General features: G+C 44.4%; 2 protein-coding genes across 4 annotated transcripts in view; one reads left to right on the top strand and one right to left on the bottom strand.

Annotated features, from left to right (window-relative positions):
- Window positions 1-544: 544 nt before the first annotated feature.
- BIRC7 (baculoviral IAP repeat containing 7) lies at window positions 545-7,872 on the bottom strand. Of its 2 annotated transcripts, XM_075278636.1 has the most exons (7): window positions 7,260-7,872; window positions 5,491-5,590; window positions 5,261-5,342; window positions 3,831-3,876; window positions 1,640-1,834; window positions 1,047-1,115; window positions 545-744 (listed from the first exon to the last, which is right to left on the bottom strand). In XM_075278636.1, the coding sequence occupies exons 1-7, from the start codon at window positions 7,861-7,863 to the stop codon at window positions 545-547; spliced, it is 1,296 nt and encodes a 431-aa protein (XP_075134737.1). In that variant the 5' UTR covers window positions 7,864-7,872. The 2 variants fall into 2 exon arrangements, with proteins under 2 accessions (XP_075134737.1, XP_075134736.1); XM_075278635.1 differs by lacking the exon at window positions 1,640-1,834 and having other exon boundaries at window positions 7,260-7,863.
- An 11,077-nt stretch (window positions 7,873-18,949) lies between these two features.
- Window positions 18,950-27,180, top strand: part of YTHDF1 (YTH N6-methyladenosine RNA binding protein F1) — a 28,572-nt gene continuing 20,341 nt past the window's right edge. The window contains exons 1-4 of one of the 2 annotated variants that reach the window (XM_075277011.1): window positions 18,950-19,258; window positions 22,240-22,264; window positions 23,136-23,254; window positions 25,318-26,856. In XM_075277011.1, the coding sequence (XP_075133112.1) occupies window positions 19,229-19,258; window positions 22,240-22,264; window positions 23,136-23,254; window positions 25,318-26,856 (1,713 nt within the window). In that variant the 5' untranslated portion in view covers window positions 18,950-19,228. The remainder of the gene's footprint in view (window positions 19,259-22,239; window positions 22,265-23,135; window positions 23,255-25,317; window positions 26,857-27,180) is intronic. The other variant, XM_075277012.1, reaches the window with a different exon arrangement.

Here is a 27,180-nt window from a genome sequence, read left to right on the forward strand (position 1 = left end):
GCGGAGCATCAACGGCAACAACACATTCATCATATGGTGTCCCAGCAAGCTGCTGAGATGCCAGAACAATCACGGGCACAGCACAAGGAACGAGTTCAGCAGCAGGACAGCATGAGAGCTGCCAAAATGACAGAGCAAGCGAACCATCAACAGCAGCAATTTGCTGAATATAGGTGGATCATTGTTGCCAACAACATGCTGACGAAGTTGCGGGCAGAGGCTAGTCACTCATACTTTTTTCCTTTTTAATTCAGCATCTCCAATTTCTGTCAGTGAAAGGGAACAATCTTATTTACATGGAAATGCTAAAATCTGGTACAGATGTTCTACTTCAGTTGGTTTGTTACACTTGGATTCAGTCTAGATTATCCTCCCCGGAATCCAACAGCAACACAAAGTTCTCATTCCCAGGACTAGTTTTCAGCTTCATTCACTGACATTAGCTAGAGATCTTGAAGATTTTCAGCAATTTAAGATTTTATCAGTTGAACTTCTCTACATCTTGAAACTTTACATGCAGAAGTTTACTAACCTGATAAAGACATTAGGACATGAAGGCCCGCACACTGCCTCTAATTGTTGCCCTGCAAATTGGGCAGTGTCTGAGATTGGGGGCACAGTCCATACAGACCACCAGATGTCCGCATGGCACAAACACCATAGACACATCCTTATCCATACACACTTTACACATTCTCTCCTGCTTTAGCTTTCGGAGCTGCTCTTCAGTGCTGAATGCAGTTTCTGGAAAGAGAACAAACACATGTAGCTGGTTACAAACAGTTAAAACCCATGATTTTTATTTAGGGGGGGGAAATCATGATTAGGCCTCCCATTCATTAGACTGAGCATCTATAAACTAGTCAAATCCTATAATCTTCAGTACCTATGCAATGCTGACTACCTCCATCTTATGCCAACCCTCAACATGCAAAAAGATTTGCACCCTGTGGGCAGGAGCAATTTCTGTAAGACTACCCTCATGTACAGTATAACATCTACAATACTACAGCAATATTGCCCCCTATGGGCAGGAATAGAATTACCTGGTTCTTTTGGTGGTTGGGGCTCTGAGGCTGCCCTTTGTGCTGGAGCATTATGAATCCTTACAAAGTCTGGAAGAGATACAGAGGTTACAGCAGAACTGCACATAACGCAGACTGACCAAACCATACGTTTGGATACAAGCTCATGTATAAAGCAAATCCAATTCCATTCACATCCAGAGCTGCGTTTAAATGTTTGCAATCAGATATCCCACATACCCTGCTGAATCTGCACAGGGCAGTGGATTCCACCTCACTGTCAGTTTTATATCTCTTACATTAGGCAAAAATACCAGGTTATGTATGCCCAGCTTTAGCCAAGCTTAAAACGTAGACTGCATTAGAATACTCAAACTGGAACAAGGGACTGCAGAGACCCAACAGGAAGGCCATTTTTAATTCAGCTGTGGACATGACTAGAGAACAGGAAAAAAAAAACTGATAAGTCAAATTCAACAAAAGAATCCATAAGTTACTCCTAGGTAGAAGCATAAAAATAAATTTAAAAAAAATTAAAAAACGCACCGCAAGACACTACAATACCCACCATCCACATAGGCCAACACTTTGCTTTGCACAGGCTATGTATATACCTGTTGTGTGTGTCTGTCTCTCCTCTTCTGCCTGAACTAGATCTTGGACTAGGTCAGCGACAGAGCTGTAAGGGACCCCAACCAGCAGGAAACGGCTTTGAACCAGACTGGTCACCAAGTTTTCATCGAACCCCATCTGCAGAGCATCCTGTACTACAGATGACTGAAGGAAGGCCTGCCAGTCACCAGGAGAATCTGCAAAGGAGGTTAATTCTGTTACTCAAGCCCCAATAGCCTGATGTGGTAACCCTAAAACCTCAGTGTCCATTTGTAGTAGTATAGCACCAACCCACTTCACATTCCCTTTTATACAGAAGTCAAAGTATCAGTGAAACCCAAAGGCCAGCCTGCTACACAGCAATGCCTACACTGGACACTTAAAGGGGTATTCCCATGGACATAACTATTTTTAAGTTTGTAGATTGTTAAAAGTTAAACATTTTTGGAAATAAGTCATTAAACATTTTGCAGAGTTTTAAAGATTTTTTCCAAATATCTTGTGGTCACAGTCTGTTGTCTTGTTCAGTTGCCAGTGGATACGACCATGAATGCAGGAACTTTAAGGTCAAAGTCTGTCACGATTTCCTTATTATGGCTGAGATATCTTCTCATGCATGTATTGACCGTGTCTGATGACCCTGGCTGGGGTCCTGGCAAATCCAAGACCACAGACATTTTCTGCATTTGTGGTAGTATCCATTGGCAACCAATCAAGACAACACAGTCTGTGACCAATAAGATAGCTAGAGGAAATCTTTAAAATTCGGCAGAATTCCTAACTACTTATAATTGCAAAAATGTTTAACATTTAATTATCTACAAATACAGATATGATTATGTTCACGGGAATACCCCTTTAAGGGGGTGCCATGCTAGATTGACCAACTGAAGACAATTATATGGGGTGCAGAAATCATGATGCCCCAGGGGAGGAGAGAGTTGCACATGGCTATACACAAATTTATCCTATAACATAACTGGAGGGCGAGACACAAGGGGGCATGTAACCCAGAATCTGTCAATAGACATGAATGTATGATTGGGAGGGGATTCTGGTTCCAATGAAATGTCTGGAAGATTGAGAAAGCCAATGTCAATTGTCAGTAACAGAGAGCCTCTTGCATTTTCAGGGGTCCCAGCTGGCAAACTTACACAGATATAGGGTTTTCCTGGTCTACCCTTAGGATTTGATTGGTAGAGCAGTAGTATATGGGTCCTCTGTCAAATTTAACATTGTCACTCAGGGGCGGATCCAGGGCCGGGCGAGCCGGGCAACCGCCCGGGGCCCCGCGCTTAGCAGGGACCTAACAAAATGGTCCCGGTCGGCATGTCCCGATTCCAACTGAGCTCAGCGTTAAAGCAGGAGCTGACAGCTCCTGCTTTAAACGCCGAGGTATTCAGCTCATCGGCGGTAGGACGCCGATGAGCTGAATACATAGGCGTTTAAAGCATGTGTATGAGGGAGAGAGCTGCGGGGGAACGAGGAATGGTGAGTGAGTGAGTGTGTGTGTGTGTGTGTGTGTGTGTGTGTGTGTGTGTGTGTGTGTGTGTGTGTGTGTGTGTGTGTGTGTGTGTGTGTGTGTGTGTGTGTGTGTGTGTGTGTGTGTGTGTGTGTGTGTGTGTGTGTGTGTGTGTGTGTGTGTGTGTGTGTGTAAAGCATGACACTGGGGCAGATGAAGGGGGGAGAACGGCATGACACTGGGGCAGATGAAGGTGGGAGAATGGCATGAAACTGGGGACAGAGATAGAAGGGGGGGGGGACATAATTTACAGGTGACTGTAGGAGGATTATACTGTGTGGAATCACATGAAACTTGAATGAGAATGGGTGGAGTCAACATAAAAGTGGGCAGGGCCTAATTTGCTGTGGCGCACGTTTTGTTCCCTCTTTCTAGTCTTCAACAGTTGGGAAGTACAGGTTAGAAGGGCGAGACCCCGCAGTAAGTAGGGCCCCGCCAAAGCCAATTGCCCAGGGCAATCCGCCACTGTTGTCACTACGCTTAAAATGCAAGGTAACAAAGTTTTAAGTTTTGGAGGTAGTGTACAGTAGTGGAAGAGTTGCTGAAGAACACAAAAAAAAACCCCACTAAGCATGCAGCAGGCCTGTAAAACTTTTCAGTCTGAAATATAAGTTATAGCACTGGCCTTCAAACTGTTGGCCTCTGTGGTCAAGACTAGAAAACTTACTCACCCCTGGGACTGCCCGGGCTAGAATCCTCTGATCTTTGAGATTCAGGCTATAGAGAGGGAAGGGGGGAGAAAAAAAAAAAAATGTATCAGACCTCTATGAATCAGTGGCCTCCAACCAATACATTTTACATGTTATATGCCATTTGAAAGTAAATAGCCTACCACTTTCATGCATTGTATTAGAGCCCCCTCTTAGCTCAAGTGCTGCTCATTAACCATGGACATTAAAGGCCACCATACATGCAGCATTAAATGAACTTAAAAGGTTATTGATTGAAAGTCTATAACTTAGTTATATAATATACTTTCTGTATCAACATCTTGGGGTTTTCTAGATCTCTGCTTGTGATCACTTATTTACTTCCAATGGATAGAAGTCAGTCCATGGTCATGTGATGGCCAAGCAATAGTCATGTGATGGGCATAGTTGGCGCTCATTAGGGCTAGTTCACACGTGAACTGCCCGCGCGGGTTTTGACACAGAGAGAGACGCGGCGAGCCGCGTCTCTCTCTTGTCAAAACCCGCCCGCCGCGACCATCGCTGTCGCGGCTTAACCCTCTGCTGTCGGCTCAAATGAATGAGCCGACATAGGAGGGAGCTGCGGGGGGCGGAAGCCGCGCGACTGAGACAGCGCGGCTTCCGCCTGAAGAAAGGACATGTCCTTTCTTTTCTCCGCTAGCAGCAGCTCGCCGCTAGCGGAGAACAGAAGCCCGGCGGTCTCCATAGACCACCATTATAAGGGGAGGTTTTGGACGCGAAATCCGCTATCAAAAACCTCCCCTATTACTCACGTGTGAACTAGACCTTATAGTCACAGCACAGTAATCAGACATCTGCCTGGTACCAAGCTGTGCACTTATCACATGACCACCAACGTTTTATCCCATTGGCAGTAAATAAAGAACAAGCAGAGATGTAGAGAACACCAAGATTGGAAACATTTTGATGAAACTGGATAATCCCCTTGAATGAGAGTTCCATGGGTAACTGGGGGAATGCAATCAGGTTATCCAAAGTTTACCATATATTTATATTAAAAAAAACAAAAAAAAAAACAAAACACACACACACACACAACAAGTAAAGTTGAGCAGATGGAACTGAAGAGGAGAGACATTACCAAATAGTAGCTTAGCCTATATGAGTGCCCTGGTGACAAGTCTTTATAAAGGGGGTGCGTCTACTCAAGTGTTTCCCTACACTGCCACCCATAATAAGATATTGTTATACAGTTTTGCTCATACAGCTATAGGAAATACTTCCACACTATTAACAACGCAATGACCATGTGCCTCCCCTTCCACCTAGAAGTTCAGCTTCCTCTCTGGATGTCTGTATGGCCATTAAATTGTCAGTAGGGAGATTGGCAAGACTTCTTTTCAGCCACCACCATTATAGGCACAGATCAGTTGGCAGCTGCTTATACTCACTGTACTTTCTGGGCTACTGAATAAAGCATCCTGCACACCACGGACATAGGCTGAACCCATGGACTGAATGAGGAATTCACACCTACAATGAAAGCAGAGGATAAGAGAATGGATGTGATTGCTGCGGCTCCAGAGTCATTTACCAAATGTACACATTATGATTAAATCTTTCCTATTACATAATTTTTCTCTAAGTGCTTCCTATATCCTGTAGTTTTCTGAGGTCTTACCTTGGGAACCACTTGGCATGCTCTCTCCAGGGGTCATCCCCCCTCTCCCAGTTTCTCAGTCCCCCATCACAGTGAAAACACTTTACATTATCCCTGTGTCCTGCACAAAATGGGAGTCAAACAGTCAAGGATTCACAGATCACAGATTTAGCTACTACGTGGTGTACTACATATTGGGTGCTCATGTGAACCTTCCTCGGTCACATGAGCATTCATTCCTTTATTCCTTGCAGGCCCAATGACCTACTAGCCTGTTCTTTCCACCAGTGGTAGTCACATGCTATGCACCCACCACCTGATGTTCATGCTACAATACATGAGACCTTCCATCAACTTCATTCTCCAGTTTTATGATCTACAACATGAGGGGGGAGAGTGTAATTTGCCAGTCATCATAAAGTTCCCAGGCGGCACAAGATGCCCTAAACTAGTATTAGAGCCTCCAGCCTTTGAAGTCTATGCCAGGAACTGGTGCAGAACTTACACCAGTCTTTTGGTTTATATTATAGCAAGTTTGTCAGGCGGAACCGGTTCCAGTGCACCTTGGCCACCTTCCACGTTTGTAGTGTGTCTAGCAGGGTATAGATGGAATAATGTGGCACACTGGTGCCAGAAAAAGCTTTCATCTTCACCATTTTCAAGATCCCTGTGTGCAGTCTACAATATTATCCACTGAAAGCAGGCAGAAACCCTATATACCCAATACATCACAGCTGCATATATACTGCAGTCCATACTGGTACATACTGGTCTCACTGCCTGGAGAGGCACACTTCTGACAGTTTCAGCTTGGTATTAGTGGTATTTGGTGTTACATATATTGTGTGCTGTACAGTGGCATTTGGTTGCCATTGGGTCACGTATTATGTTCTCCTAACCCTGTTCCCACAAAGTTGCCTCTAGGTTCCAGCTGGTGATGTCTCCAGCTCAACACACTTCATGCTTCAGGCTGATATTTGGAGTTTACTACAAGTACTAGGGCACTTCCCCCCCCCCCCCCCATGTGAATTCTGACAAATCTGCCTTCCATTGTTTGGTAGAAATATGTAGGTATAGTTCGTACCAAGCAAATTTTTGAAGCGCAACTAAACTTCTGAACAATTTTTAATCTTCTGTCAACATTTAATTAATACATTCTGTAATATACTTTAACAATAAGTGTCTCCTTTCTTCAAAATCCTGCATTTCACCCCCCCCCCCCCTTCTTCATACACAGTGAAAACTAAGAACAATTTACAACCTGGTTTTTCTTAGTTTTTTTTTTTTTGTCACTATCTGTATACTCCAAATAAGGGCTTGTTCACATCTGCGCCCGCTCTCCGACTTTCAGGTTTCCATCTTCTGCAGATAGAGGCCCGACAGAGTCTCCGGCCGTGAGCGCCGGGGAGCATTTTGTGCTCTCCGTGGCGAAACAGTTTTGCCGCGGAGAGCATAAAACGCTCACCGGAGCTCAAGGCCAGACACTATGCAATGGAGGCCGGAGCGCAGATGTGAACCCGTCCTCAGTTATGCAGGTTTCCGTTTCTTGCCTGAAACTGGGCAGGAGACAGAAACCTGCAGTCATTTTTCAAACCCATTCATTTGAATGGGCACTTTGAGCAGTAGGCAGAAATATCAGACCTTCCTATATATTTACCAATTCTTTTGAAGCCACTCTTGGCCTTAGCTCAAAAAAAAAAAAAAAAAAAGGTTCAGTTTTCTGCTGAATGGCATCAGAGATTGCTAGAGGCAGCAGCTTTCTTAAACAGATCATGTAATATTACACTTACCAGTGTAGAAAAAGCCCGCCCGAGCCAGGACATCAGGGGTCACCTCTGCAAATGGAGGCCAGTTGCGGTAGGTTGCTAACCTGTTCCTTTCCACCATCATATCAGGATACACAGCCTGCCAGGTCTCCTCTTCCTCCTCACCAGGAAACCTATGCAGTTGTCCAAGAATTTGCCCATCCACAGAGTCTCTGCCATCTGCACATGGTATATTGCCCACCTCTCTTCCCAGCACAAAGGGGCATGATGGAAAGAATTTACGGTGCTCCTCTTGTGGGTGGTCCCCAGGTTCCCAACACCTCAAAACTCCTCCACAGCAGAAGCATTGTACTCGGTCCCCAGGGCCCAGGTAATAGAAGCCAGCCCGGGCAAGGTCCAGAGGGGACATCGTAGTGGGTCCAGGCCACATTGTAAAGGTCCGTAATCTGCTTGCTTCACACCGCATGCTGGGCTTCACCACAGCAGGAGGCTCTTGAACCACTGTGGAGGGGCTCCACGAGCCCAGGATGTGGTTGATCACCTCGTCATCCATTAACAGGTCCACTTCACTTCTGCAGTGTGCCCTGTGCCCGACCAGAGGGCTGGAATCCCAATGCCAACGACTCATTGTAGCAGCTGATCTTCTGGAAGAGATGGAAACGAGTCAGCATCACATGAGGCAGCGGCTACTCACCTGTACACAGAGCAGTCACAAGGCAATGAGCACAACATTCACCTGTAAAAATTGTATGAAGCCAACATCCCTCAGTCACATGGGAGGGCTAGTCTTGTATTCCAGAGAGTGTAGGCTATCTCCTTTCCCTATTTTGGGGGGGGGGTAGACCGTTCACTTTTGAAGTGCACTGTAGTCTGTTACCATTTTTAGTGTCCTCTCTAAAGTAAAAGTAAAAGCTTTCCCAGACTTCTAGAAGTCAGTAGGGGGGGGGGGGGGTGACAACATGACACAAACCCCCCATAACATGGGGCAGAGATTCTTTCCTATTGCCCTATATAATCCAGATGAAGCTCGTGTGTGCAGCCCTTCCTCTCTGCCTAGTTCATTGAATCCTGTATACAGAGCTGATTCAGCTGTATCCACACAATGGTGCTCAGAACAGCCACTTACCCATACTGCCCTTCAATTCTTTCACATATTGCAAACAATTAAAGGGACCTCATACTTCTCACAGCTGAGGATTTGTTACAATTGTATCCAGTCTAGTTATTGCAATGCACCAAAATGATAGGCAGTACTAGATAAGTAACAGAGACAAGAACCATATGTACAGTTATTGAAACAATCATGGGCCAACTATAGATGGATATCCAACAGGTAAACCAGGGAACATCACCTCATGTGTGGGACACCTCAACTGACCCTATTAAGCCCTTTCAGTATCCTATAAGCACACCAATTGACTCCCACCCTTACAGGGATAAAACCTTTAACTTTTATTCAAGTGTGGTTAAAAGACATGTTTTAAATATCACCTGCTAGGCATTTGTTAGTTTATGGTAATAGTCTAAGGAACATGCCTGAATGTGTGGAGTTACCCTTTATGGTAGGTTCACAATAGCGCTGAGCTCTCAACGTACACCCCTTCAAAATAAAGAGCTGGAGAGAAGTCCAGTTTCTACAACAGTCTCCAGCACACATGTGAACCCAGCCTTAAATTGCTGTTTTTGTAAGACTATCAGGACAGTCACAAGATGGCAGCTGTTGGACATACGAAGTCTTTCGAGGGCTCCTTCACCTTATATTATAGTAACTCTAGTCTTCCACATAAACAGCAATGCAAACAACCTGTGTGGCAGTAGATGGTTGGAGAGACCCTTAGTAACCAAATTTATTACAGTCACACGCACCTTCTTTAACAGCCCTATCACCACAGAGCTTCCAGCCAGCACTATGGACACAATATTAGTGATCCATCACACAAATAATTTGGATAATGGAAAATTTAAATGTCCCCACTGTGGGACTATTAACGGATTATCTTATCTTATTTAGTGATTAGGTTTTCTAATATACAAATTGCAAGCGGTAAACACAACCAACCATCCCTACCAACTCTGAGCACTTTGGTAAGCGCTTCTAACCAGTGAACATGACAATTGATAACGTGAAAGGGGATGAGCTGCCATATTAAACATAGATGCTACACAATATACATACATGCGCTCGGTATTTAGTGTCAGACCCCATCAGATATTGATGATTTATGCTAAGTATAAGTCAACATTACAGTCCCAGCAAGCTTTTTTTTTTTTTTAGGCTAAGGCCAGGATTTTTTTTTTTTTTTTTTTTTTAAGAGCCAAAGCCAGGAGTCGGAAGGTTCAAGTATAAGTACTTCTTACATATTTCCTATTCCTTTCCCAAGACACTCCTGACTTTGGCAAAAAAAAAAAAAATAAATAAATGCTGCGTTTGCACAAGGTGGGGCCTTAACCTAAAAAAATTATTTCAAATTTAACTAGTTAAAGGACAACACACAACAGATCTTTTCAAAAGCTAGGTGTATGGGCACACTCACAAGTCCATTTTCTTGATAGACTTTCACAGCCAAAATAAAAATAAATAAAAAAAAACCCCGATATGCTCTTTCTTCATCCATTTTCTAGACATATAGATATACGTATTGACCCATAGAAATTCATGGTTTGTAAAACTGCCATGTGACAGCTGTTCAAAACATGTCCATCACACTGCAGTTGCTCACAATCAAGTGAATAAGACGCACTTAACAGGCTTCAATGGACAGATACAGTTGCTTTTCACAGAAGTTAGAGCAAAAACAGCCCTGTTGTGTGAATAAGACCTTAACAGTAACCCCACAAATGACAATCTTCAGTAGCTCCAGGACAGACTTGGACCTTGGGGAAAGCACCTAATGGATGATGGGGCATGAATGTTCCACTATATGAGCAGAGGACACCAAGACCAGTATAAGATATGCCAGTCTAAATACTCCGCATAGTATTCTATAGAAGGGAATCGCCAGTAATTGAGGTTACAACACAATACGTTATCCTAAGAAAAACTAGCTGTTGGCACCACCTACTGTCATTACAGCATGGTACACCTTACATCATTGTACCTAGTTCTGGGTACCTTACACAGCAGGTGTAAATGAGTGCAGCCCTATGACCAGGCCAATATACCATTATTATACGCTCATACTAACCTCACCCCAAACTGTGCTCCTAACAACACAGAGGCCACTCATGTGCAGGCTTTTATAGTGCTGACGTCTCAGCTGGAGGGCATCACCTGATTATGTTAACTCCAAAATTTCAGGAAAAAAATCATGGCCGTATGGCAAGTTTTTGTTATCAAAACTTGTGCTGAGATTAAATGGAACAACTCTGGACTGTCAGGGCATGCTGGGAGCGGAGCTTCTCTTTAGCTGGAGAGTCACTAGTTGGTGTCTATGGCTATAATTGATGCAGAGAAAGTGTATTGCAGTAGTCAAGGGTGAAGCTACTAGAACAGTGGTCTCAGGGCGCCCAAAGGCCTCTCTACAACATAAGAAGAAACCCACACTATAGATAGTGCATAGTAAGTGGGGGCCAGATTAAAGATTTCACATTGGGGCCCAGTGACATCTTTGCAAGTAGTCTCTACACTTATTTTATACATATCTAGATCTTAGTCTATAATCTACATTTTTATTCATACAGGGTGCAATCTATTAATGATAGGGTGTAAGGTGAATCACACATGGCACAATCATAGGCTACAAATAGACTTCAAAAATTTCACCATTTGATTAAGGCCCCAAGTAGTGGCCCCCAGCCAAAAAGCACTGCAGGAAAAAGCACCTTGGAAAAACATTGCAGTTTTTCCCACAGCACTGCTTCAATTATACCTGTATGGAGAAAACCAGTGGTATAACTCAAAATCCTGACCAAAAAGACGGCTCCCACTGAAATCAATGGGAGCCTCTCAGGAGTTTTTTTCCAGGAGCCGTTTCTTCCGGCTCCCAGAGAAAACAAGCAAGATGCTCATTCTTCAGGCCGAGTCGCCTCGCAATTCGGCCTGAAGACACTCCCTCCTCCGGACTATGCCCATTCATTGGGCCTAATCCACAGCGGAGTGCACGACTGGATGCTGGTGCAGTGCATCGGCATTCATTCGCGGCTACCCATATTTTGGTCCGGAACCTGAGGCGGCCTCCACCTCAGGTTCCGGACCAAAAAACTCTGTGTGAACTTGCCCTAAAACTCTGAGGTTTTTGCTGTGGCATTTCCACTGGGGTAAAATTGCAGCATTTATACTATGTAGAGCCACTGCCTTTGGCTGGATTGAGCTAAAGGTAGAAGTATACAATTTTTCTATATATTTCTCATTCCTTTTGTAGCCATTCATGGCTTTAGCTCAAAAAAAGGCAACAAAATCTGCAACAAAAAAAGATGTGTTTCTGCAATGTTGGGGCCTTAGCCTTAAAGGGGGCTTTTATACTAAAGGCATATCCTTAGGATAGGTCACCAATAGCAGCTCAGGTGACATTCAATTCTTGGCACTCCCACCAACCAGCTAATTAAACTGGCTGCACAATTCAATGGGAGAGAGTTGCAGTACCATCCTGGACTACCACACAGTGGATGGAGCTGTGCTTCTTCAGTGCCACTACTTTCCATACATTCAACTAATTGCTGGGCTTCCAGGAATGGTCCTTCAATATAAGGGTGAATTCACACTGAGTAAACGCTAGCTTATTCTGAACGTAAAACACGTTCAGAATAAGCGGCGTCTAAAGCAGCTCCATTCATTTCTATGGGAGCGGGGATACGAGCGCTCCCCATAGAAATGAATGGGCTGCTTCTTTCACTCCGTGCAGTCCCATTGAAGTGAATGGGGAGTGCCGGCGTATACGGCAAGCTATGCTCATGCCGGAGCGTACACGCCGGCACTCCCCATTCACTACAATGGGACTGCACGGAGTGAAAGAAGCAGCCCATTCATTTCTATGGGGAGCGCTCGTATCCCCGCTCCCATAGAAATGAATGGAGCTGCTTTAGACGCCGCTTATTCTGAACGTGTTTTACGTTCAGAATAAGCTAGCGTTTACTCAGTGTGAATGCACCCTAAGGGTCCGTTGACACGATGTAACGCACCGTTGATTCTGACACGTAAACTCATGTCAGAATCAGCGCAGCAAAACAGAATCCCATTGACTTCAATGGGTTCCGTTTAGTGCGCGTAACACATTGAAGTCAATGGAGGCTTTTTAACCCATTGATTTCAATGTGTTATGTGCGCGAAACTGAACCCATTGAAGTCAATGGGATTCTGTTTTGCAGCGCTGACTCTGACACGAGTTTACGTGTCAGAATCAACGGCGCATTACATCGTGTGAACGGACTATACACGAAGGGTGTATATACACGCAGTAGATTTTATTGCACAAATTTTGGGATAGGGCCACACAGCGACTTTGACCTTGCCGCCCTGTGATTTCTTCACTCAAATTAGTGAACAGAGTCATATTGCGACTCAAAGGGTGCTTTGACAGTTGTAAAAAAATTGAGCAATTTTCGACCTTTTTGCAACTAGAAGTTGCAGTTGTGAGACCTTTGGGATCACGATACGACTCTATTCACTAACATGAGTGGATTCACAGGGTGACACAGTGATCTTTGGCTGCCTGATGGAGGTCACCGAACAGTCCTAGCCTTAATTTAATTTATTTAAATAGGTTTGTTTTGGAGGTAAGTGGCACCAAAACCACTGCTGTAACGTAACCGGCGTAACTAGGAATGGCGGGGCCCTGTGGCGAACTTTTGACATGGCCCCCCCCCCAAACCGACGCCGAAGACCTCAACCGACCCCCTCCTCAGAACTCTATTATGTCCCTTAGTAAGCCCTGCACACAGTATTATGTCCATTAGTGTCCCCTGCACACAGTATTAACCCCAATAGTGGCCCCTGCACACAGTATTAACCCCAATAGTGGCCCCTGCACACAGTATTAACCCCAATAGTGCCCCCTGCACACAGAATTAACCCCAATAGTGGCCCCTGCACACAGAATTAACCCCAATAGTGGCCCCTGCACACATAGTATTAACCCCAATAGCGTCCCCTGCACACAGAATTAACCCCAATAGTGTCCCCTGCACACAGAATTAACCCCAATAGTGACCCCTGCACACAGTATTATGTCCATTAGTGTCCCCTGCACACAGTATTAACCCCAATAGTGGCCCCTGAACACAGTATTAACCCCAATAGTGGCCCCTGCACACAGTATTAACCCCAATAGTGGCCCCTGCACACAGAATTAACCCCAATAGTGACCCCTGCACACAGTATTATGTCCCACTGTGGACATCCATAAACAATTATTATACTCTGGGGTCTTTTCAGACCCCAGAGTATAATAATCGGAGACCCGGGGGAATAAAAACATTTTTTAAAAATACAGTTGCTTACCTGTGCCTGGCTCCTAGGCTGTCGGCTACCGGCTGCCGCTCTTGTCCTGCATTAATGACGTTGGACGTCACATGACCCGGGAAGCAGACCCGGGTCATGTGACATCAGAGACGTCAGACACGAATGAGGGAGGCCGGAGGCAGGATCGTGGAGAGGTAAGTAACACTGTTTGTTATGTTCCTTACGTCTCCCGGTCCGCTGATCATTATACTCGGGGGTCTGCAAAGAGTATAATGATAGTGTTTGTGGGGCCCGCGGTGTCACTTGCCGATCCAAGCCCAGCCAGGATCGGCAAGTGAATGGGGCCCGTAACGGACTATTTAAAAAAAAAAAAACGCAGCGGTAGCGGCTGTCACCGGGCCCTGTGGCAGCTGCTACTGCTGCTACCACGGTAGTTACGCCCCTGGCTGTATGTTCTAAAATGCCTGAGATAGGCCCGGGTGATTATGACCTAAATCAAAATCATGATTAATTGGGCATTTTACCTCGATTAAGATTAATGATGATTATTTTGGTCCTGCCCCTTTTACATTATGACCAAGTGTTGGGCAAACCTCGCGAGGTTTTGTGCATGCAAATTAAATAGGAGCTTACATAAAAATATAATTTTCTATCCCCCTATAAAAATTGTAGCAAGCTATTTGTTTACCTCCAGTGATAATTGTTATTAATATAAATTTAGTGTGTAACAGATATCGGTAGAGAGGCGGCCGGCGTAATATAATCTATAAAGATCAGGTATGGACAGGACAGGGATTGGGTGAAATATAAACTTTTTTGATTACTTTATGCATTTGTTACTACATAAGAATACCCCTCTAATAAGGCTCAGAGGGGTATTACATTATCCCTGTATATGAAAATCAGAGTTCAAAAGCATAGTATGCTCTCTGATTGATAGGAGAGGGGATAACATGGACAGAAGTCCTTGCTACCTTGTCAAATACAAGTTATGCACAGATGATAATTTATCATCTCTGTGCAGTCTGCTCCTTCCCCCTCCTTCAGAAGCTCTTAAGATGCTACCTGAGACAGGAGGGGGAGGACACTTTAGAGCCCCATATTTCAAGATCCGTTAGGGCTATGAAGAAGATCTTGAGAATCTTATCTTTAAAATGATACCAAGATCTTCATGATCTCCCTTACAGATTTGGAGCGAATCGCTGTTAAAAACCCTGTAAGGAATTGAGGTCTACAATGGGATCTCAATGCCGAATAGCGTTTTCAACAGTGAATTGCTCCGAATCTGTGAGGGCTATGATAAAGATCTTGTATCACTTTAAAGATGACATGATACTAATCTTTAAAATGAATCTAAGATCTTCTTAATATCCCTAATGAATCCTGAGATCTCAAAATTAGAAGCAAGGACATATTATAGAAGCCCTTGGCTAGAAAAATGCCATCCTGGGAGGACGTATAGATGTGTGGCTGGCAGGGAAACATTTAAAGGTGTTAGCCACTTTCAGACCAATATTGAGAGAGAAATGTTATTGTTTGTATAATAAAAAGAAATACAATTTTCCAATATACTTTTTGTATCAATTCCTCAAAATTTTTGTAGATTTCTGCTTGCTTCCATTCATTCTGCTTAATTCCAGTGAATAAAAACCAGTCCATGCTAATGTGATGGACACACAGGTGCACAGCTTGTTAGCAGGCAGATGTCTGATCACGGTGTGTGTGGCCATGTGTGTTGGCCAACAGTCCGTACCGCAAAATATGGAACAGGTCCTAATCCTGTCCAAATTTGCAGATATGCGTCAGCGGGTATTCAATGAACGAAAGGGACCGCGGAAGCACAGCTAGTGCAGGGCAGCACATGGGTGGCACCCGTGTGTGTCCCATGTGCTGCCATGCCAGTCGTGTGCAATCGGCTTCAGAGTTACAGGAGGCAGCGTCCTCTACTGGATCCAAGGCAGACTAGACAGTACATTATTTTACCTACTACATTCTAGTATCTACTATCTCATGCTCTGCTTCTAATAGATAAGAATTTTAACCTCTGGAAACAAACAGTAAACGTTTCCATTCACTGATAGCTAGAGATGAGCGAACAGTGAAATATTTGAGATTAGATATTTGTTTCAAGTAGAGCCTCAATATTCGACTACTCGATCGAATATCGAATCCCATTATAGTCTATGGGAAGAAATGCTCGTTTCAGGGGAAACCACTATTCGACTAAAGGAGAGTCACCAAGTCCACGAATAGCAGGACGAGAGTGTTTAGGAGCAGCACTGTGCAGTTAAAGCGTACGGACCCCGTTATAGTCTATGGGGTCTGTGTGCTTTAACTGCACAGTGCTTGAAGCGCTGATAAAAAGTCAGCTCCCTCGTAACCGCAAGCTGTGGAATTGCTGTGGTCCGATCTTAGACTCTGCCTCCTCACAGACGAACCTTCGGCAGAACCAGCGTTGATTGGCCGAAAGCTGTACACTGGCCAATCGACGCTGATCAATGCAATCCTATGAGAAAAAGTCAGCTCCCTCGTAACAGCAAGCTGCCAGCTCTCCCGACTAGCAAGGACGAGCCTGCTCCAGAACCAGCGTTGATTTGCCGAATGCTATACACCAGGGGTGCTCACACTCTTTCAGCATGTGAGCTACTTTATAAACTGACCAAGGCACAAGATCTACTACCCACTTCTTGTGTGCGGGGCCGGGCCTGTGGGCGGGGTGGGTGTGTCTGTGGGCAGGTCCGCGCCTGTGGGCGGGGTCGGGTGGAGCATGAGAGCAGGAGACAGCGGTGTTCTGTGGCCGCCCAGGGATCCCCGGTGTCTGCTTGTTCACAGCGCAGGCTGAGAGTTATCTCTGGCAGGCTGGGGCTGTGGCAGCCCCACCTGCCAGTGTCCGGAGATGACTCTCAGCCTGCGCTGTGAACAAGCAGCACCCCGGCTCCCTCCATCCCTAAAAGCGGGGAGCGCGTCATCCCCCGAAGCTGCTGCTGCCCGGCCTACAAGTGTCCGGAGTGCTTGTTCACAGCGCAGGCTGAGAGTCGACTCTCAGCCTGCACTGTGAACAAGCAGACACCGGGAATCCCTGGCTGCATCCTGCAATCAATCCATACGTCCTTTGCGATTGACCGGTAGATCGCGATCGACGTATTGGGCACCCCTGCTATACACTGTATAGCATTCGGCCAATCAACGCTGGGTTCTGAATCAAATATTTACTGCAAATAGCTATTAGTATTCGATCGAGTATGAATATTTCGAATACCATAGTATTCGATCGAATACCTACTCGATCAAATACTACTCGCTCATCTCTACTGATAGCAAGTATAGATCTTGAAAATGGCAAGAAACATATACGAAAAGTCTATCTGAAAATTGCACAGCTCATGATTATAAAATAAATAAGCTTTATTTGGTCACAAAAGGTCATATTCGTAAAACCTAAGCAACAGTAAGGCTTTGTCAAAGATGATGTAACATCCTGTGGTTCTCAATGGGTGATCACCATTGACACTATCACTACTCTGCAATCAAAAAGACTAAACACCTCAGGGCTAAAAATCACAATTTATTTTATCTCTCTAAGTTGACACTAGCATTTGGCTTTCTGTTCTTTGGCTCTCCTTGGGAACCGGAAAAACAGAAAGCTAACCTGCTTAAAGGGGCTCTATCAGCAAAATTATGCTGATAGAGCCCCACATATGTGTGAATAGCCTTTAAAAAGGCTATTCAGGCACCGCTAAAGTTATATTAAACTACCCTCCCGTTTTAAAATAAAACCCTAAAACAGAATGTGATCTACTTACCCATCATGCACGGTGGGCAGGCACTCAGGGTGCGCCGTCTTCTTCAGCCACACCTCCTCTTCCAGCGATGTCCTCGGGTCCCGTCTAAACTCACGAAATGACATTGATAAAAAATGGCGTGGGCACATGCACAGTAGCATGCTGCTTCCACTACGGCTACTGCGCATGCACCTGCGCCATTTTTTTATCATTGTCAGTTCGTGAGTTAGACGGGACCCGAGGACATCGCTGGAAGAGGAGGCATGGCTGAAGAAGACGGCGGACCCTGAATGCCCGCCCACCGTGCACGATGGGTAAGTTGATCATATTCTGTTTTAGGGTTTTATTTTAAAAATGGGGGATAGTTTAATATAACTTTAGCGGTGCCTAAATAGGCTTTTTAAAGATTATTCACGCATATGTGGGGCTCTATCAGCATGATTTTGCTGATAGAGCCCCTTTAAAAAGCGGTTAAAAGAGGACCCCATAGACTATAATACAGGAATATAGATTGGAATACAGGCGCAGGCATGAACCTAGCCTTAACAGGTTTTAATAAAATTTCCCAAATCTGACAAAATTCCTTTAAGGTCGGGGCCTCACATTGCGAAAATGTGGCATTTTACAGTACCTACAAAGTGGATGGGATCCAGGCTAATCCCATCCACAGATTGTGGATAAATACACACAGCAGAGATGCTGTGATTACAAAAAATGTTGCATTTTTGTAAATTGCAACATGTTAATTATACCTACAAAAATGCTGGTGGTTTCTCTATAGGTATAACGGAAGCAAAAATTCCTCAGATTAAACCTGCAGATTTTGCTTGGGTTGTTTGAGCAGAATGAAGTATAAGGGTTAGTTCACACGGGGGCAAGGAGACGGATTTTGACAGCGGATTTCGCCTCAAAATCCGCCTCCATACAATGGTGGTCTATGGAGACCACTAGAGTTCTTTTCTCCGCTAGCGGCAACAAAACTAAGCGAGCTGCCCTGGTGGCAGAAACCTCCGGAGTCGGCCCATTCATTTGAGCCGACTCCGGAGGGGGACGTGGCAGGTGGGTTTTGACCTGGCTCCCCGCGTCACTCTCGGTGCCAAAATCCGCCCCCCCGTGTGAACGAGCCCTAAGAACTTCATATATATTTCGTCTTCCTTTTGTAGCCATTCTTGGCTTTGGCTTAAACAACTGTAGCAGAATCTGCAACAAAAAAGATAGGGCCTAAGGCATGACACGGTGGCCTGCTGTTTTCACGTCAGACTAAAGTGGAGAGTTCCTTTAATTTTAGAACAGTCCAGTGATGCGTGGACACCACGGAGAAGTGAATGACTCAGAAGAATAGAACTATAAAACGGCTGTAACATTCCAGCAGAATGGATGATAATCACGTGGTGGGCTGTGCCCCACACTCTTACTTCCGCTCTCACGTCTGACGTCACTTCCGTGGGGAAGCCGCGCTGACTGCCACTGGCTTGAGTAGCGCCTGCGCAGTAGTTTATGTTCCCGGCATGCAACGCGGTGGTGCTGACGTCAGCCGCACTCTGCCCAGTCCCCGCCGCCATTGGTGAGTGTGGAGCCTGTAACTCCCGGGCCAGGCCTGAACCGAGACAACGAGCGGCCCCCGGCTTTTAAACGTTCGCTAACCTTCCCGACCAGGCCTGGAACTGACAGGGCGAGCTCAGCGCTTCCGGACCGAAGCTTACACCGAGTGACCGCTTGCGGCCTATACCCGCTGTTCGGGCCCCGGCCTGTAGTGAGCCGCCCGCCCCCTCCCCCTCCGGACCGTGTAGATTCTCCTTTTCCGCTCTTCATGAATGATGTCTGCCACAAGCGTGGACCCGCAGGTGAGCAGAATGTGTGCTGTCCTGGGCCCCGCTCCACGCCGCCGGCTGCGGCCTCCGCCTCCCCAGTCATATGCCCCGGGCCCCCTCCCTCCATCCCCGCTATATTCTCTCTCCCGCCCCCTCATCGCGACTGTTCTTCCTGGTCACCCCCGAGCTTTCTTATCCTTTCCTTTGTATCTCTCTTCTTAATCCTGTATGTGTGGAGATGTAGCAGAGCTGACTTTGTACTTGGCACGATGTGCCTGGTCCTCCCGTGTCCAGTGAGGACTGTAGGTAGATCCCCCTCCACAGGGGGCTGTGTAAACAAGCATTTATAGCTGCAGATTTCATGTACCTTTTTTTTTTTTTCTATTCCTTGCCATTGTCAAAATTAGTGCAGTCATTCAGAGAGGAAATCTGTAACGTGACCTGCTTTGATACATTGTATCTGCTCACTGTTGTATCTCCATTGGATACAGTTCTTGTGAATCCTCAATATTGTGCGAGTCTTTTACCCATTCAGCTCAATAACACTATATATCCCAATCTTATAACTGCACTTTGCCTATATATCTCCTACTTCATTGTCTCCCTACCTGGTATGCCTCATCTTTAACACCTGTCCTTGCTATCTCTTAGATGTAGAGCTTTTCTAGTGATTTGTTTTGCTCTCTGGTTTTACATACTTGGACAAGAGATTGCATTTTTGTTTTTTGAGATTTTTTATTTTGTTATGGTGTTGGGGGCTGTTAGGAGCATATTACTGAAATGTTCACCAATCTAACTTAATTTTAAAAGTAGACAGGCTCTAAAATTCTCCTTAGTAACCCTCTGACTTGTTACTAATGAAAATCTGTACACATTTGTATTACTAATATGTAGAGTTGTAACATTTGCCAAAAAGGGAGGAATTGTCACTTCAAATGGCTGTATCTCTGGTTTTAAACAACCTAGATAAGATGGTTTATCTCATATAAGCTAAAATTTTGCAGTACTAACTATAAAATAACCTCATATCACTTTTTAAAAATCACTTTGGCGCTTTATAAAACCGTAGATACAGCCATTTGAAGTGACCACCCACCCTCTATCCCTCTTTGGCAGATGCTACAGCTCTACATACTTCATTTAGTACAGGGCATACTCTTCCTGGCAATGCTTTGAGCATTAGTAGTAGGAATGTTAGTCTGTTTTGATTCAAAGGGAGCTGAATAAGTTAATAAAGTAGATGACAAAAAAATGTTCCCCAAACACCCCCAACACAATGGCAAAAAAAAAAAAGGTAGTTATATTTCCATCACAGCCCGTTGCCTTGTGCCTCTATCCCCTGGATCTCTCTGCACTACTTGTTTACCATCCATTCTAGTTGCACAGTGGGAGACAGCTGTGTTAGTGTCATCTGTCTTTCTATCACTTCCTACTCTTTTGTATCTGTTCAGTTCTGTATATAAATCTCCTCCTGTAATGCATTCTTATTTGTGTGTCCATTTTGGACTCTGTTAAACTATTGCTTTCTTATGATTTTTAACAAAATCTTCGGTCTTTAGTATTTTATTCGCTCCCTTCCTCCTTCACCTGTGCCCACCATATCTTTTATTCATGTTCTGAGTGTAATTTCTGCTCGCAGATCTATATGGACATCTGTATTATGTCTGGTCATTCTCTGTGGTCAGATATTACATTGCTTTCCTGATGGCTTTATTGTACTACTGCTACTTGAAGGAGCTGCAATAAAACATAAACTGGTTGGGGGGGATGGTGTTTGTCTCCTGTACGAACATGTGGATGTATTGATCACAGGAGACACTGCAAAGAATGGATCTTGCTTTGGTATATCTTTCATCTCTTACACAGGCAGCTATTGATTTCAGGGGAGGTTGCCAAAAGGTCTTACTGTACTCAAAACGAGCCCCAAACCAATAATAGTGCAGAGTAGAGACATATTGCCACAAACTGATCAAACCATGCAGAAATGACATATATAATATATATATATATATATATATTCATTCAGCAAGTTCATCAGGGTGGGGTCTAGTTTTAGCTTGTTTTTCTACAGATGGCCATGATGCAGGCAAGGGGGGAAAAAAATCGCTCATGGTTGAAAAGAATGTGTTAAATGCCAATTCCAGAGAAATCGGGTCATTTGCTGCTTTGTTTAGGCAAATCTGGTTACTTGGCCTCAGATACACTTGCAGGCAGATTTACACATCACTAAAGGGATGATCATCTCTGTATTGCTTCATATATTTATGGTCACAAGGCTTTGTTTCTGCTATTGGGTAAAGGCCTGTACACATCACTATTACCAGTCTGAGAGGCATTCCAAAGCCTGCTTCTAGCTGTCTGGTAACACTTCCTTTTACATCCAGTCACCGTCCATATACGTAGACGCAGCACTCACTGTTAAAGACAGGTATGATGTGGACATAAATGCGCATGATTTGGATTCACATGTTGTTCCTTTGGTGACATATAACAAATCTGAACAGGAAGTGTTGTCATGGCCATGTGGGTGTTATGTAACTGCAGGCTTAGGGTCATAACTTCAGTCTCCAATATGTCTATAAAACTACTTAGGATTGAAGCTAAGCTATCAGATAGCTGACAAACTCCAGTGATCTGCATCCCGCCATACACTTCTGCTGTACATGGGGATTATCCTTACTGGATGGTGCCTTTATTTAGCTGTAAAGGCAACGTCTTCAGGAGACAATCCCTTGAACAAATTATCATATTTGTCCTTTTACAAAACAGTAGCAGGCAGAGAGTGGGGTAATCTTAAACAGGCTCCAGATCAGTAATATAGGATAATGGAAGCAGCAACCTGATTGGCTAGTTCTATTGTGTCATCCCCCATTGTGTAGTGTGACCTGCTGGTCTGTATGGTAGAGGACTGGCCACATGTTAATATTCTATGCTATAAATGTCATATAACGCTAATTACCTAATTTTTTTTTTTTCCTCCCTTTTTTAATTTCCTCATCTGGAATATGCAACAGAGACCAAAAGGACAGGACAGTAAAGGTAACTATTATTCTACATCAACCCTTAATTATTTTAAAAAAATCCCTTCAATATAAGTTTAAAGCGTTCACCAAAATTGGATATGCCTGAGGTCTTTGGTAAGTTACTTATAAGATTAAATATAGACCTGCCACAATAGTTCCCGATAGATCTAGATTATTCATTGGTTATGTTGGTTTGCAAAACCACCTGCTCAAATGGGAAAACTGTAGAAAATAAGAGGAAATGACAGCTTGTGTGAGTCTTCAGTATTTTTATTTTTCATAAATGCCTCTCATCTCTACAACTTTCCCACAATCATTTTGATCATAAAGTTAGTTCTTATTCCTCCGGTGCAGATGACGTTAGATCTCACCTTACCTGACAGTGGAGGGTGGTGCCAAATTGTTGACTATTTTCGGGGGCAACTACTATCGGAATTTTAAGAGCATCCCTGTATAGAACTAGAGGAAGTTACATTATGATGAAAATGACTAATAGTAGAGCAAAGTAAACATAACTGTCTGCAGGGACATTTTTATATTCTACTGTATATTGCCACAAAAAGCATCTAAAACTGGCTCATTTCACCTGCAGTCTTCTCTGTAGTTTGCCCACAGCATTCAACCATTGCATCACTTCTGCAGTTTCAACCAGTATGTCTGTGGTCTGAGAAACTTTTTTTTTTTTTTTCTTCAAATCTTATCATTCAACCCTATTAAGATCTAAATTTACTGGATTCAGTTAAACCCCTGTATTTCTCATATCATATTTTCCCATGTAGTAACCATTCACTAAACCAGATGCAGTGTGAGCCTCCTCACAGCCTCTGCTTAGACTCTGTAAGGTCCCTCTTGTCAGCCTAGTTTGCAAACTCAATTTCTCCCCAAAGTTTTTCCACTAGGGCGCTCAAACAATGATCTTATTTCAGTTCAAAATGGATCCTTGCACCAGAAGGACAGCGTCCATGACAACGACTTTGAGCAGTATCTTTCCGGGCAGTCCAATCAGGTTAGTGTGCTTGCATACTATGTGGTTCACTTCTTTTGCTTTGTTGGTAGTTGTTTCTTCTTAGATATAAAATTCATGGCAGGAATTACAGACTTTTTTTTTTTTTTTCTGCCCTGACTTGATAGCGTAAAATAAGGCATTTCCAGTATTGGGATTTTGCAGGGAGTTTCCAGTCATGTAACTAAATCTCAGTGATAAGTTCTTCCACTTTGGTTTGTGCTGGGTTTTGGTTCCTTGCTGTTTAAGACATATGCTTGCTGTCAGTTGATGGGAACATTCTTGGTTACATTCAAGGGCTGAAAAAGCATTGCAGTACCAATGTGAATTCACTTTGTGACTGATAATTATTTCCTTGTTTCGGTGGAAACTGCATGGATTTTTGAAAGCCCCATTCAGGTGAATAGTACAGTCAACGAAATTATTGCAACAAATCTGCCATTCCTAAATTTACCCTCAAAGGGGTTTTCCCATGAAAGCAAGTTATCCCCTACCATAGAATAAGGTCTAACAAATCAAGTGAGAGGATTAACTGCTCAGCCTCCCATTGATCAGTAGATCACTATCTGTTCTGAATGAAGCAGTTGTTGGGTGGTGCATGCACCACTCCATTTCACTACGGATGTCCGAGATAGTTCTCCTGATCAGTGAGTCTGAGTGGTTGGACCACCACTGATATACAATTTATCTCCTATCCTGTGCATCATGGGAAAACCCCTTTAAAACTGAGAAGTAGGTCAGGTGATAACAAAGTCTGTATTATTAATATTATTATTATTATTAGAAGGTAAATAATGTGTGGTATTCCTTATTAGTGTTTCACATGCCACATTTACCTACATAAATCTACCTCCTTGTGCTATAATCATATCCTAGCTTGTCAGGATTACCTTTCAGGGTCCTGAGAAAGCTGGCTAACATACCAGGTAATTAATTGTGACTGGTTAATGCTAAGTATACCCAAGTAAATTTTCCTGCTGGCTCCCAAATCGTTAGAGCTTGCTGCATTTGCCTTTCAGGGTTCTAGGAAAGATTTGTAACATACCATGTGGAGCTGTGTGATAGGGTATACTGAGTTCTACACTTATCTAAATAAATCCCACTCCTTTATCACACAGTTGTTCCATATCATGTAAGATTACTCTTCAGGGTCTCTAGAAAGCTAGGTAGTGCATCTGCTAATTCTGTATTAGGGACTGCTTAGTACTAAACACACCTAAATAAGCACTCCTCTTTGCACCGTAATTGTTCCTTCCCTTGACACATTTTTTTTTTTTCCCTTGGTCCTAAGAAAGCTGGGTAACATTCCAGTGCTGTAATAAAGGCTGTATACAAATCTACCTATATAAACCCCTTTCTAAATTATGACACAGTAGCTAGTTTTGTATTTCAGGAATTTGAGAAAGCTGGGTGATTTGCACAAACACACAAATCACACATTTAATCTTCCCTTCTCCCTGGTGTAATTCATGCTGTAGAGCTGCACCGGTCCCTATTACTTAGTGGTACTCTATTACAGCATAGTGATGCTTAGGAGCTAAGTCCTGCCTCATAATTTTATGTCATGCTGCTGCATGTATCTGGTCTTCAGTCAGTAATGGCACTATCTGCCAAATCTCTGGGAGGGGAGGGGTGGGGGGGAGTTTGACAGTGCAGACCTCCACTGATCATGGAGAATGGGAGGCTTTCATCCCTAGTTCTGAATGGAGCAGTGTGTGTGCTGTTTCCTTACCAATGGAGGTCTGCACAGTTGGACCCCCACTGATCTAAGAGTTATCCCAATCCTATGGGTATTAGATAATGTGATTGGTGATCCTCCATCAACAGTATGAAGGAGGATGCTGTGCTTAGTCTCATTATGCCTGTTTGAGGGACCCACATGGATCAAATGCTGATTGCCTATGCGAAATATACATAAGTGATGTGTATTCCTGAAAATTAATGTATGAACAATCCAGAAGTTTAGGTATATAGTCTCTACATTTTAGTTTTTCTGCTTAGCTCTTTATTGGGCTAAACAGGTTCTAATTTTTTTTTTTTTTTGCATTTTTGTTCTCTCCTTACAGAGTAACAGCTACCCTTCCATGACAGACCCATACCTCTCCAGCTATTATCCACCATCTATCTTCCCGTACTCCCTTAGCGAAGCACCATGGTCAACTGGTGGGGATCCTCCTATCCCATATCTGACCCCATATGGACAGCTCAGCAACGGAGACCATCACTTCATGCATGATGCAGTGTTTGGCCAACCAGGGGGTCTGGGAAATAACATCTATCAACATCGCTTCAACTTCTTCCCAGAAAACCCTGCATTTTCCGCTTGGGGCACCAGCGGCTCTCAGGGTCAGCAGACTCAGAACTCTGCCTATGGGGGCAGCTACAGCTATCCACCCAGCTCGTTGGGTGGGACAATTGTGGATGGACAGACTGGGTTTCACAATGAGACTCTGAATAAAGCACCAGGCATGAACAGCATTGAACAGGGAATGGTGGGGCTTAAGATAGGCAGCAATGTGACTGCTTCGGCAGTAAAGACGGTGGGCTCTGTGGTGAACAGCGTAGGAATGCCAAGTGCTCTGTCTGGCAATGGTGGCAACAGTATAAGCATGCCACCTTCCAAACCCACATCATGGGCAGCCATAGCCAGCAAACCTGCCAAACCACAGCCTAAAACTAAAACTAAACCTGTAACCATCATTGGTGGGGCACTGCCTCCACCACCCATCAAACATAACATGGACATTGGCACCTGGGACAATAAGGGTCCTGTCACTAAACCCCCAATGCCTCCGCAGATCCCATCTCCTCAGTCCATCCCTCAGCCACAACCCCAACAGCAGCTGCTGCAACCCATCCCAGCTCAACCTCCGCCTCTGTCCCAGGCTCCTTACCAAAATCCCCCGGCGCCACCACAGCAGCAGGCCCCACAAAACCGCTGGGTAGCCCCACGTAACAGGAACGCTGCCTATGGGCAAGGTGGGGGCCCTGATGGTAATCCCTTGGGTGGAGCTCAGCCTCATGCTGTCCCTGGTAGTGACTCCCATCCAGTGTTGGAGAAGCTTAAAGCCTCTCACAGCTACAACCCCAAGGACTTTGACTGGAATCTGAAAAACGGGCGAGTGTTTATCATCAAGAGTTACTCAGAGGACGATATTCACCGTTCCATCAAGTACTCTATCTGGTGTAGCACGGAGCATGGCAATAAGCGCCTGGACAGCGCTTTCCGCTCCATGAACGGCAAAGGCCCCGTCTACTTGCTCTTCAGCGTCAACGGCAGTGGACATTTCTGTGGAGTGGCCGAGATGCGGTCACCTGTCGATTACGGCACCAGTGCTGGTGTCTGGTCACAGGACAAGTGGAAAGGCAAATTTGATGTCAAGTGGCTCTTTGTCAAGGACGTCCCCAACAACCAGCTGAGGCATATCCGTCTGGAGAACAACGACAATAAACCGGTCACAAACTCGCGAGACACGCAGGAGGTGCCCTTAGAAAAAGCAAAACTAGTGCTTAAAATCATTGCCACTTACAAGCACACGACCTCCATCTTTGATGACTTTTCTCATTATGAGAAGCGCCAGGAGGAGGAAGAGGTCGTGCGCAAGGTAATACACCAGACTTGTTAACTCTTCTTCTGGTAGCCATTTGAATATGATTTGACTGTAGGTTATATAGAAGTTAAAGGAGGGGATGGGGTCTCTGCTTTTGTCAATCATGTATAGTTCTGCAGATTTCTAACACAATTTATATGTCTGCTCCTCACCATTATCTAGAGCGCTATCTGCAGTCATTGAATGGAAACCTGTGTGTGTGTGTGTGTGTGTGTGTGTGTGTGCACATTGTATCAGAGATCCTGGTAACAAGCTGTGTGAGTTGGACATGTTCTGGATAAGTGTTCAATCTCTGTGTGGTTTTCACTCATTGACTGC

This window comes from Leptodactylus fuscus, chromosome 6 (genome assembly GCF_031893055.1).
Source record: "Leptodactylus fuscus isolate aLepFus1 chromosome 6, aLepFus1.hap2, whole genome shotgun sequence".
NCBI lineage: Eukaryota > Metazoa > Chordata > Amphibia > Anura > Leptodactylidae > Leptodactylus > Leptodactylus fuscus.

Bases quoted from the DNA above. Each gene is read 5' to 3' on its own strand.
- BIRC7 (XM_075278636.1), bottom strand. From the start codon at position 7,863: ATGAGTCGTTGGCATTGGGATTCCAGCCCTCTGGTCGGGCACAGGGCA. The intron at 5,591-7,259 runs GTAAGTGTAATA...CATTTTGTGCAG, and splicing joins GGCGGGCTTTTTCTACACTG to GACACAGGGATAATGTAAAG. The intron at 1,835-3,830 runs GTGAGTAAGTTT...CCTCCTTTGCAG, and splicing joins TAGCCCGGGCAGTCCCAGGG to ATTCTCCTGGTGACTGGCAG.